The sequence below is a fragment of the Sander lucioperca genome, chromosome 13 (assembly GCF_008315115.2).
Source record: "Sander lucioperca isolate FBNREF2018 chromosome 13, SLUC_FBN_1.2, whole genome shotgun sequence".
In the NCBI taxonomy this organism is placed as follows: domain Eukaryota; kingdom Metazoa; phylum Chordata; class Actinopteri; order Perciformes; family Percidae; genus Sander; species Sander lucioperca.
In genome coordinates this window covers 5890430-5903768 of record NC_050185.1, presented here as the reverse complement: position 1 = coordinate 5903768, position 13339 = coordinate 5890430, and the positions used below count along the sequence as shown (strand labels likewise).

General features: G+C 45.4%; 1 protein-coding gene across 2 annotated transcripts in view; it reads left to right on the top strand.

The window, feature by feature from the left end:
- The window catches only part of med13a (mediator complex subunit 13a), an 89990-nt gene that overhangs the window by 22188 nt on the left and 54463 nt on the right, over window positions 1-13339 (top strand). For both annotated transcript variants that reach the window (XM_031311043.2, XM_035990962.1), the window contains one exon: window positions 2366-2534. In XM_031311043.2, coding sequence (XP_031166903.1) covers window positions 2366-2534 — 169 coding nt within the window. The remainder of the gene's footprint in view (window positions 1-2365; window positions 2535-13339) is intronic.

Here is a 13339-nt window from a genome sequence, read left to right as displayed (position 1 = left end):
GTTTTGAATGGGAAATTGCTGTTTTCCTTCCTTTTTCCTGCCTTTGCCTTGCTTTTCTGTGTTCCTGATCTTATCCCTCAGGATGTGTGTGTGTGTGCACCTGATGAATTAGTTTGTTGCTCTCAAAATCAGTGGGCACGTAGCCCTCTACTTGGCAGCTAGCCTGAGGTTGTTTTCCCTTGGTTCGATGTAATGTTTTAAAGGCTAGCTGAACTCTGTGTCTAGTAGAGCTGTGGCATTTGGCAATGGATTTGAGGGGGATTTAATTGTGGATGCCTATTTCCCGTTTAATTTTAGAATTTACACTCTTTTTACATTTTTCCAGCAGGTTTACAATTGCATCCATGCAACATAGCTGGCTGTTTGCTCTAAGTCAGGAAAAATGCTCTCAGCATCTCCTTAAACAAACTTTTCAGACCCTGCCAGGCTGGCAAACGGCCCATGGTGTCTCTCTTCTGAAAGGAAAGAAATCAATGTAATTTCGTATTTTGTAAGCCTTGGAATCATCTCAATTTAAAATATATCTATCTACCTTTACATTACAACGGAAAGCCATGTATTCCCTTAAACATGCAATACTTTTTTTATGAACTTGCTTCTGGGCTGGCTTTGACCTCCCTAGTGCATGCCAAGCTGACACGAAGGGTGGGTCACACGCCGGTATTTATTTCGTCTGTGTTCAGGCAGAGATGGCACACTTGCGGAGATGTTTGCTGGAGTCTTTGACTGAAAGGAGCTTAAGTGCTGTATGATGTGAGCAATGGCTGTTAATGAGATTAGAGCAGCATTCAGGCCAGCGCAGACTGTGATTCAGAAAGCAACTCTGATATGGGTGTAACGGTACATTTATTCATCCTGTGACTTGTTTGGATTTGATGCACCATATGCACCAATTAATTATTGTCCTGTGAGCCTTACACAGTCTACTTACAGTCTAGAACAGACAAAAATAAGTGCAAGTTCTACCCGAGTGTTGGCAGTGTGTCACTTCCGCTCTGTTAGCTAAACCATGCTAGTTTGGCTTCTCTTTGTGGTCACGTGGTTTGTACTGATGCATTTTGGGGTTCACTTGGATTTTTCTGTGTAAGGTGACAGAACCAAGGGGAAAACACTCTTAAGTTTACAAAACTCATCAATGTTTCGGACCAGAGCAAACAAAACGGTGTGAAAACACCCTGGGATACATGTCCTTTTCCCCCATGGTATTTAAGCAACGACCCGCTAAAACAGCAACAATGACAGTGAGGCACTGATACACACAGCGGATATGTTAACATGAAAACATATACTCGCACACAGCTATTGCTTTTTGATTAATGCCCGTTACCTTTCAACCATTTGTAAATGTCTGGGTACGTTCATTTTTACAGCGAAATGATTGGTTTTCCCCCACTGTACCGTAACACTCCTAAACCCTGATATCAAAACTCAAATGTGCAGAGGAGCAGAAAGCACCTGAAACCTCCACAGCCTAAAAGCAGGCAGCAGCAGGTTTCTGTCTCCTCTGTCTCAGTGAGAAAACTCCTGTTTGCAGTTTCATTGCCTATTTACAATCTTTTTATGATTCCCAGATGTCACTTTAGAAATGACTTACTCTTTTGCATGTCAGGAAATGTGCAATTTCTGCATCCAGGTGTCCAGCGTTAACTGGCAGGTCATTGAAAATGGCTTGTCATGCTTATTGGACTGCCAGAGTGTGAACATGTCACAATTCTCCTTCAATTGTTGTTCTTAAAAGTGATCGCGCAAGATCCTATTCTGAGTTACCTGTGTGTTTGATTGGAAACCTAATTGCTCACAGCTACATCTGTTTATTAGAAAGTTCATCAGACTGGAGTTGCAGGGTGTTTCATAATGTGATCCATAGGACTGAATTTATCCAGTTTGTTCAGTCAGTGAGCTAGTCATTGTTGATGTCATCCACACAAACAGTGATTGAAAATACTCTTGAAACACCTACATAGTTATGTTTGTTGGAGTTCCAGCAATTTTCTCAAATTGAAGTGCCTTCTTCAAAATGAAAAACAAATTGCTGTTTAAACAAACAAGGTTAAGCTGGGTGATAAAATAAAAAAAGTTTTTAACTTCAAAGCTTGATTTTGGTGATACAGTGTAATGTGACAATACGTTTGGTATGACCGTTGGTGCTCCTATACTTAATCTTGTAAACACTGATGAATATCTCTATCAGTGACTGTGCCATCAGATGCACCATTCTCACTGTAATTGTCAGTTGAGTTTTTGTGCTGTCAAGACTGACATCGTTTGCCCTAGAGAGTTCGTACAGGTTTGTAAATATGGCACCAAAACTCCTAAAGCTTTCCGCTCCTCTTACGTTTGTCTGTCTCTCTTTTTTTCTTCGCAGCTGAGGATGATGGGTTGTGGGAGAACGGGCTTTCCTACGAGTGTCGAACGCTGCTGTTCAAAGCCATCCACAACTTGCTGGAGCGCTGCCTCATGAATCGCAGCTTCGTTCGCATCGGCAAGTGGTTTGTCAAGCCCTACGAGAAGGATGAGAAGCCCATCAACAAGAGGTACGTTCGCACCACTTGTTCTGCTGAGTTCTTATCCACGTTGGCTCTCTGGTATGGCAGTGCTCTGCACATGTACCTGCACTGTGGAAGTGGGTATGTTTTTCTTACCGTTGCCCTTTATGTCTCTTGTTGTCCGTTGTGATGTGGTCTGGTGCAGCTCAGGCTCCAATGGACACAGGTTACACAGTTCTTGTGTGGAGGTCAGTGTGTAGGCTATTGAACCCACACTTCCAGGGTAGGTGTTATGTTTCCACTGGCAACACTTATTACAAATATGTGTTCATATGGATGCTCTGGATGGAGGCAGATATTGAAAAAGCGTATATTGTACCGGGGATTTCCTGCTTATGTTTTATATAGTAGTGCAGTGCCTGTTAAAAACGTGCCTGTTGGACACCGGTTGATTGCCTGGCCTGTGATAATGCTGCTTGTCCCCCCGTAGTAACTTACAGACGGCCCCCAGCACTTAATAACCCAACTGTATACTACCGACTTAATGTGTACTTATACTTCAGATTTTCTACATTTACCTGACAATTTTCTTTCTCTCCAGCATCAACAAAATATTGAAGTTCAAAAGCAGCTCACCTGCAAAATGTTGCTCATATATGCAAAATGAACTTGTTTTTATACCCTAAGCGGTGCAATATGCTTGCCCACCCATCACCATATTATTAGTTCAGTTGAAACCGCTGGCTGCTGGGTTTTTTTTATTTTGTTTGTGTTAACTTGCGGGTCACTTTCTTGCAGGTTGCTTTGCATTTAATTTTTTAATGGAGAGCAATTGGGCACTTTTGACAGCTGCTTTATCCAAGGCAAACAATTTATAACATTGGCCCTAGTCCCGATCCTGTGGATCAGCTCAGGACATCCCTATGTTGTGCACTACATTACAGTTGTGATATGAGAGTTTAAAAAAAAATGAGAGAGGTGCTGTTGTGCCAGCATAGTCTGTATCCTATCTCTCCTCTCTCTGTGTGTTTGTGTACAACTGAGGCATCCTCCACCTCCTCTTTGCTATCTGCTGAGCTGGATTTCTTGCTCTTGGTGTCTGTGTTTATTGATAAGAGATGAAGATGCGGCTAGTGAGGAGAAAATGACTGTAGCGGTTTTTACCCTGCACCCCCACCAACTCCCTGACTCTTCCTACCTTACCCCGTCTCCACATTTAACTTTTTTTTTTAATTATTATTTGTTTTTGATAATTATAGTTGTAGTGTGAGGTGTGACAGATTTTTGTTATGCTTGCATGTGTAAAACCTGCAGGGCAGTATTAGATGAGGAAGCAGACAGCACCATCTAAATAAAAGAAAAAAACCTAGAACTCTCAGCACTTTTTTCTGTGTGCCACTATGCCAGTGTTATTGTTTTTGGAGTTGTAGCCAGATTTCCCAGTCAGGTGACTATGGGGGTAACCTAATCTTGCGTGTGCTAGGACACGCATGTGTTTGTTTGCGGGCCTGTTGCTCCAGTTGTTTTGTCTCTATCATCACCCCAATGTGAGGTGGCAGATCAGAGTTGCCAGCTTTAATGCAGACTGTTTCAGGGCCTTGGTGCTGTAGACAATGACTCTTATCTGTCAGGACAAGCGTGATACATTTGAACCTAACTGGCAGAGTAATAGACAAAAGGATAGACAAATAATACTGAAGAACAAGCCACTTCTCTTTTAAGCTATATTCATGGCTTGTTTTTAGCTCTATTGCCTCTTTAACCAGTACGTTGATCACAGAGGGCCCCAGTCAAGAAAAAACAAAACAATGGTCTTTTCCTCTGCTCCGGAATTCACAGGCCACCCTCTGTCTGTGTGTCTGGTTTTCGCTCTACTTGCTCTCTCTCTCTCTCTCTCTCTCTCTCTCTCTCTCTCTCTCTCTCTCTCTCTCTCTCTCTCTCTCTCTCTCTCTCTCTCTCTCTCTCTCTCTCTCTCTGTCGCTCTGTCTCTGTCTCTCTCTCTGTCGCTCTGTCTCTCTGTCTCTCTCTCTCTCTCTCTCTCTCTCTCTCTCTCTTCATCCCCCTCTGCTGTCACAGAGCAGACTGGGCAGGTTATAAATAGTGGTGCAGCCACCCTGAATCTTAGTTGTCGTCAAGGATGTTTTTCCTCTCCCTTTGGTGTGTTCTGCTGTGCTCCAGCCACGCTGGAGTTTCAACAAACAAAGCAGCACAAAACTCTGACGGAAATTTACAAGTACCCTTTTGTGTTTTGTTTTTTTGTCGCTGCTGCGCCCAGAACAGCTGGTCTGACAGTGAAACGTTTCCTGAGCTGTTTTTGATGTTGTAGGGCTGTGGTATTTGTAATTATTAAATCGCTTTAAGTACTTTAAGTACTTCGCTTTAAGTTAGTTTTTGTTTCTGTGTACACAGTGATGGCTCCCACTCTATTATGCTTGCATATGATCCAGAGCTCCTACCTTTATTTGCATCTTATTAACATGAAGATGCTCAAGTTTGTCCTAATAGTACTGCCATGGCGAACTGAGTGTTCAACCCTAGGGAGAATTAAATCTGCATGCATGGGATTGGAAATTTCCACTCTTATTGTACATTGTTTTACACCCGTCATTCTGGGATACTTTACCTTCTTCCCTAAATCCAGAAACTCACAGTAAACAAATCAGTTAACAGTAGGCTTGCCACAGTTGTTGGTGTTACCTTTTAATTACATGGTGGTCGGGCATACACAGAATGAATTACTTGCCCACCACCGTCGGCTTTTTTTCCCCCAATACTTAGTTGGGCGCCGGCTCTGCAGCGAAAGCTCAGCTGGAGAGGCCAGAGATCAAAGTGAGCGCTCTACAGATATTGATCGCCACTGACGAATACCTTTTCTTGTCAAATGTCTAGTGTAATCAGTAACACCGGTGTTACGTTTTTTAAAATCCTGGGGAAATTTCCTCACCGTGGCATCCCTAGTTAACAGTGTTTGCCATCACCTCATTTGTCTTCTTAAAGCACTCTGTTCACCTTTTATCGAGAAGTAGGTCTTCCTCTTAACCACAAAAGGATTTGCAGCAAGGAAAATCAACAGCCTTTAAACAAATATGGGACCACAAAATTCTGATAAAATATATTTGTATAAGGAAATTGTTTTCTTTAGAGCATAATCTGGAGGGTCATAATAAAACAACCATTTGAATTGGGGAATACCACACAGTTTACTAAGGGGTATATGTTATTCTTGTCTGCAGGATGAGTGATATTCATCATTAGAGCTCTGATAGTCAAAGATATTGTATTTCCCAAAGTTTAAAATTTGGGCCGGAGTGTTTTTTTTTTTTACGTGCTGGTGGAAAACTCCAACATCAGACATGTCTGTTGAGGAGAAAGTCTTGATTAATCTGCCCATTGTTTTCTTGATTAATTAATAATATTTATAACATTATAGTAAATTGAATATTTCTGGGTTTTGGACTTGCGCGAACAAAACAAGACATTTGATAACATCCCCTTGGGCTCTACGTGATTGTGTTGACCAGTTGTTCTGACAGAGTTCCATATAGTTATACAGTCCAAACAATTCATTAATGAATTGAAAAAATGATTGGCAGATTAATGGATAGTGACAATAGTTGCAGAATAAATTTCTGTCTGCAGTTCTACATGAATGCACCATTGTGGCACACAAATCATTGTCAGTCACCAGTCCGAACCTTCGGACTTTTGAAAGCTAGAAATAAGAATTTACTAAAAGATTTTTTTGCGTGGGCCGCTCAAATCAAATCTGCTTTTGGGAAACACTGGCTACCCCTCTGATCATCAGACAACTCCTCTGCAGCATCCAAAGTCTCCAGTTGGTGGAGGCTGTGGCCAGCTGACAGTGTTCATAACCTCATCCCCAGACCTCAGCCTGTGTTGAAATGCTTACATCATCTCTCTCTCTCTCTCTCTCTCTCTCTCTCTCTCTCTCTCTCTCTCTCTCTCTCTCTCTCTCTCTCTCTCTCTCTCTCTCAGTTTAGCCTGATGTGTGTGGTGAGCAGTAGGCAGCAAACTGAATTCTCAGAATCTTTAAGGATGATAACCTCTATCAGTGCCTCCAGTTGCTCCTTTTGTCTTCTTTTGGTATAAGTTATTAGAATTAGCCATATATGTTCAGACTCCCATTTTTTTTACAAGGATACACAAAATATGTCAAGATGGACGTTAAAATGAAATATTAAAAACAAACTGTTTTTTACTATATGTTAAATACATAAATCAACACACATTGATCTGTGGAAGCTTTTGTTTTGAATGGGAACTGCAAATGCAGCAGTATGTGTTGATACAGCTGACAGTAATTCTCTTTGTCTAGAGTACGGGCGGCTCCAAGTTGTGCAGCCTGGTTGTTTCTGTGAACCTTGTGCTGCTAGGTAGACTGGCTTCAGGAAACAGAGAGCGCGGGAGAGAGCAGAAGGGAGGGAGGGAGTGATGGAACGAGCAAGGGAGAGCTCCTCTCGGTTGTCATGGCAGCAGGGAAAAGCACCATGGGATCGTGTGTTTCCAAGGTGAAGCGGGATGCTCGTGCTCTATTGGTCAGCTTAAGGGAGACTAACTCGTTGACTTGCTCCTAGTTTGCTGCATTTACCAAAATTCAGAGCAACACTAAATCTAGCCGGCTCTGATGTTTCAATTTGATCAGGACAAAAAGGATATGATTTATTTTTATCTGCTTGATAAAAGACCTACTATGTACTCCTCCAACTGTGCGGCAATCAGGAGAGTGTTAGATTACTACTCTACTGTATTTAATATGCGTAGTCGGTTGTGCAGTTAGTTGATGTTGTCTGACTGAAAGCATCATTAACAAAATCAAGCTGTTATGAAACGAGGCCAGTATGCAGCAGTTCATGTTACAAGAGTGAATGGTAATGAATGAATGCAAACCATAATTATACAATAACAAATATGCCTGCATAAACACACGCGACTGTCTGCATTATTCTGCATGACTGTGCGTTATGTGGCTGAGCACATTCTTCTTCTTCTATTGTTTTGTTCCCACGTTGGGGGGGTGAATGTGTGCGTCCTGGTGCGCTGTGGCAGGCGGAAGCAGAGAGCAGCATTCTGTTAAGTAGGACAGTGCAGGATAAAGGGCCACTGCCTCCAGTCTGGGGCTAAAGCACTAAATTTATCCCCTCTCTGCTCCCAGCGCAACAAAAACACACAGGGAGACGGCCACACAAACATGCACGTCAACAATCGGCATGCGAGCCAGTCCACACCAAGGGCAGTCGAGGAGTTGGCACATTCACATTTTGGTGAAATGCAGCCAGACAAAACTGCATATATACCATGTAGTGTGCACATGGACTGATACTGCTGATGTAGATATACAGGACAACTCAGTACCTCTCCTAATTGCCCCGCCCCGCCCCCAACACTCCACCCCTTACCCCCTGGTCTTCCCTATACTTCATCAGTCTCTCTAACAGCAGGAACCCCAGGGAGACCGGGCTGTGGGGCCATGTGACCCGGCGCTCTGGATATATCAGGTTGCTGGAGAGATCTTGTCCACAAGATAAATATGGCTCTTAAAGGAAAATACCAGTGCTTCTCATTGGTATGGGTCATTTCCTTAATTGCTGCACACTTATACATTATTAATAGTCAATTTCCCATTGCATCACTTTCGTATTTAAATTTAAAGCAAATTCTTTTGCATCCCTGACCTTACAAAGACCCTCCAATTTGTAGCACTCTGCCAATATACTTATTTTAACCCTATGCCCCCATTTGAACTGCCAGCCTCAAGGCAAACCACATTATTTATACTGACTGCACTGGTTGATCCATCCATCTTATCCGGTAACGGGTCGCGGGGGTAGCAGCTCCAGCAGGGGACCCAAACTTCCCTTTCCCGAGCCACATTAACCAGCTCCGACTGGGGGATCCCGAGGCGTTCCCAGGCCAGGTTGGAGATATAATCCCTCCACCTAGTCCTGGGTCTTCCCCGAGGCCTCCTCCCAGCTGGACGTGCCTGGAAAACCTCCCTAGGGAGGCGCCCAGGGGGCATCCTTACCAGATGCCCGAACCACCTCAACTGGCTCCTTTCGACGCGAAGGAGCAGCGGCTCTACTCCGAGCTCCTCACGGATGACTGAGCTTCTCACCCTATCTCTAAGGGAGACGCCAGCCACCCTCCTGAGGAAACCCATTTCGGCCGCTTGTACCCTGGATCTCGTTCTTTCGGTCATGACCCAGCCTTCATGACCATAGGTGAGGGTAGGAACGAAAACTGACCGGTAGATTGAGAGCTTTGCCTTCTGGCTCAGCTCTCTTTTCGTCACAACGGTGCGATAAATTGAGTGTAATACCGCACCCGCTGCGCCGATTCTCCGACCAATCTCCCGCTCCATTGTTCCCTCACTCGCGAACCAGACCCCAAGGTACTTGAACTCCTTCACTTGGGGTAAGGACTCATTCCCTACCTGGAGAAGGCACTCCATCGGTTTCCTGCTGAGAACCATGGCCTCCGATTTAGAGGTGCTGATCCTCATCCCAGCCGCTTCACACTCGGCTGCGAACCGATCCAGTGAGTGCTGAAGGTCACAGGCCGACGATGCCATCAGGACCACATCATCTGCAAAAAGCAGCGATGAGATCCCCAGCTCACCAAACTGCAACCCCTCTCCACCCCGACTACGCCTCGATATCCTGTCCATAAATACTACAAACAGGATTGGTGACAAAGCGCAGCCCTGGCGGAGGCCAACTCTCACCTGAAACGAGTCCGACTTACTGCCGAGAACCCGGACACAGCTCTCGCTTTGGTCGTACAGAGATTGGATGGCCCTGAGAAGGGACCCCGTACTCCCGCAGCACCTCCCACAGTGTCTCCCGGGGGACCCAGTCATACGCCTTCTCCAGATCCACAAAGCACATGTAGACCGGTTGGGCATACTCCCAGGCTCCCTCCAGGATCCTTGCGAGAGTAAAGATCTGGTCCGTTGTTCCACGACCAGGACGGAATCCGCATTGTTCCTCTTCAACCTGAGGTTCGACTATCGACCGAACCCTCCTTTCCAGCACCTTGGAGTAGACTTTACCAGGGAGGCTGAGAAGTGTGATACCCCTGTAATTGGCACACACCCTCTGGTCCCCCTTTTTGAAAAGGGGAACCACCACCCCGGTCTGCCACTCCTTAGGCACCGTCCCCGACTTCCACGCAATGTTGAAGAGGCGTGTCAACCAAGACAACCCCTCCACACCCAGAGCTTTAAGCATTTCTGGACGGATCTCATCAATCCCTGGGGCTTTGCCACTGTGGAGTTGTTTAACTACCTCAGCAACTTCCACCAGGGAAATTGACGACAATCCCCCATCATCCTCCAGCTCTGCCTCTACCATAGAGGGCGTATTAGTCGGATTTAGGAGTTCCTCAAAGTGCTCCTTCCACCGCCCTATTACCTCCTCAGTTGAGGTCAGCAGCGTCCCATCCTTACTGTACACAGCTTGGATGGTTCCCCGCTTCCCCCTCCTGAGGTGGCGAACGGTTTTCCAGAAGCACCTTGGTGCCGACCGAAAGTCCTTCTCCATGTCTTCTCCGAACTTCTCCCACACCCGCTGCTTTGCCTCTTTCACGGCAGAGGCTGCAGCCCTTCGGGCCCTTCGGTACCTTGCAACTGCCTCCGGAGTCCCCTGGGATAACATATCCCAGAAAGACTCCTTCTTCAGTCGGACGGCTTCCCTGACCACCGGTGTCCACCACGGTGTTCGTGGGTTGCCGCCCCTTGAGGCACCTAAGACCCTAAGACCACAGCTCCCCGCCGCAGTTTCAGCAATGGAAACTTTGAACATTGTCCACTCGGGTTCAATGCCCCCAGCCTCCACAGGGATGCATGAAAAGCTCCGCCGGAGGTGTGAGTTGAAAGTCTGTCGGACAGGGGCCTCCTCCAGACGTTCCCAGTTCACCCGCACTACCCGTTTGGGTTTACCAGGTCTGTCCAGAGTCTTCCCCCACCCTCTGACCCAACTCACCACCAGATGGTGATCAGTTGACAGCTCTGCCCCTCTCTTCACCCGAGTGTCCAAAACATACGGCCTCAGATCAGATGAAACAATTATAAAATCGATCATTGACCTTTGGCCTAGGGTGCTCTGGTACCAAGTACACTTATGAGCATCCCTATGTTCGAACATGGTGTTCGTTATAGACAATCCATGACTAGCACAGAAGTCCAACAACAAACAACCACTCTGGTTTAGATCAGGGAGGCCGTTCCTCCCAATCACGCCTCTCCATGTGTCTCCATCATTGCCCACGTGCGCGTTGAAGTCCCCCAGCAGAACTATGGAGTCCCCTACTGGAGCCCCATACAGGACTCCATTCAGGGTCTCCAAGAAGGCCGAATACTCCGAGCTCTTGTTTGGTGCATACGCACAAACAACAGTCAGAGTTTTCCCCCCCACAACCCGCAGGCGTAGGGAGGCGACCCTCTCGTCCACCGGGGTAAACTCCAACGTAGCGGCGCTCAGCCGGGGACTTGTGAGTATCCCCACACCCGCCCGGCACCTCACACCCTGGGCAACTCCGGAGAAGAAAAGAGTCCAACCCCTATCCAGGAGTATGGTTCCAGAACCGAGACTGTGCGTAGAGGTAAGCCCCACAAGATCCAACTGGTAGCGCTCCACCTCCCGCACAAGTTCCGGTTCCTTCCCCCACAGAGAGGTGACGTTCCACGTCCCCAGAGCCAGGTTGGAGAGAGAGGTGCCACGTAGCTTTTTCGGGCTGTGCCCGGCCGGGCTCCGTGGCAAACCCGGCCACCAGGCGCTCGCTGACGGGCCCTCCATCTGGGCCTGGCTCCAGACGGGGCCCCGGGCTTCCTCCGGGCAGGGTCACATCATCTCTACCTCGTTTTTTCATGGGGTTTTTGAACCATTCTTTGTCTGGCCCCTCACCTGAGACCACTTTGCCTTGGGAGACCCTACCAGGAGCACAAAGCTCCAGACAACACAGCCCTCAGGTTCATAGGGACACACAAACCTCTCCACCACGATAAGGTGATGGTTCCCGGAGAAGCACTGGTTGATTCCTTAAGTTATTACCGGACATAAATAAGTCAACCATTTCTATAAAAAAAGAAAAGAAAATTGGTATTATGGATTTCTATCATGATTAACAAAGTAAAGCATTTCCAAATGAATGAAACCTATGATTTACAGAAGCCAGTATGTCATATCTCATGACACTTTTTGCACAGTGACCAAAACGCTTAGTTTAGTAAGATCTTAGTAGTGGGAAGAAACAAGAGACCATCAGAAAACCTTGCTATAATATTTTCCCATCAATGGATGTTTGCCTGATTTCTTCTAATGCCAGCTAGAGGCCCAGAGAGAACAAAGAATTTATATCTCATTACTAAAGTTAACAGTCGTTGTCGTTTTTTTGTATGTGTTGTAGCACTGAGGAAACCCATATTGTGTCAGCAGTGTAATTCAAGGGTAGCAGCAGGGACACATTTCACTGTTCAGGAGGGAATCCTATGTCCTTAGGTTTCCTCTGCACCCTCTCTGTTCCCCTATTTCTTTACACGCTCCTGCCTCCTCAGCCGCTGTAGCGTGCATTCCTCCCATCTTCCTATGTGACCAGAGGCTATGGCAGGGTTGGGGCCAAGTGAAGGTCTGAAGAAGTCGTCATAGTTAATCCGTCAGGCGTCTCTCCTTCCCTGTCTCCCTCTCTCTTCCTCTCTGTCCTTTTCTAAGTAACTGTGATTGCTATGGTACCATCTTTAATCAAGACTTTCAGACAGATGGCCACATTTAAAGCTAATCCCTTATATGGTGTTGGACCTTTCACATCATCACTGTAGACTACAAGGTGGCTGCCTTTGTATTTAAAGGAAGCTTAACACAGGGTATGGCAAAGAGAAACCTTGAAGTTTCTCCAAACAGATGTGTGCTAGCCAAATTAGGATTTCAGTTTAAATTCTCTGTATCGGCTAGTAATGCAAATAAAGCGTCCTGAAGACACATTTGACGGTTGCAGAATACGTAATCTTGATTTAGAGCGCAGGATCAGGAAGCTGTAAGTGATACTGTCTTTATGTTTCTTCTCACTGTTGAGAAAACACTGCACAGCCATCAGCCAAAAAAAAAAACCTCATGGCTCATCCTTTTTTTTCAAAGCTCAATTGATTTAACATGGGATACATTTTAGTAGAAGTAATATCTAAGAAGGGAATGTCATGCAGTTTAAGTGGAGTGAGGCAAAAATGCATTTTAACATCTAGCCTGTTGGAATACAGCTTTGTGATTTCAAACTGCTCAGCTGACTTAAGGTCTGTAATCCAGTTTTCCAGTTTCTTTAATGGAATTAGACAATACAATACAAGCATACTGCAAGTCAGTAGTTGTTCTGATGCGCTGCTGATTATAAATCTGTTGTAGTTACTACACACTTGTTTCAATGCTGTGTTACGCCCATCATTAATTGAGAGTGTGATTAGTGTAACAGATGTTTTCAACACTTCAACAAGCAAACTTCCATTGCCAAGCACAGAGCATGAAGAACATCTTATTTCTCCACGAAGAGAAGGTGACATTTTCTTGATTAGTCGCCTTTCTTACATTTCACTGAGGTCAACACACATGGTTGATTTACTTGGAAAATCTAGCAGCTAATTTTGCCAGCTAATACTTTTGAAAATAATAAGGACATTTACTGTTTCTTATGTCCCCTTAATTTAACATAAAAACAAAACTTACTACTTAAATTGAGTTTTACATTTTGTGAGTCGAAATAAAGCACAATTCTCTGTAATTTTATGAGACATTGAATTATTAGTTCAGTAAAAGTTTACATGCACAGTGGCCTGGAACCTGAAATCGAAG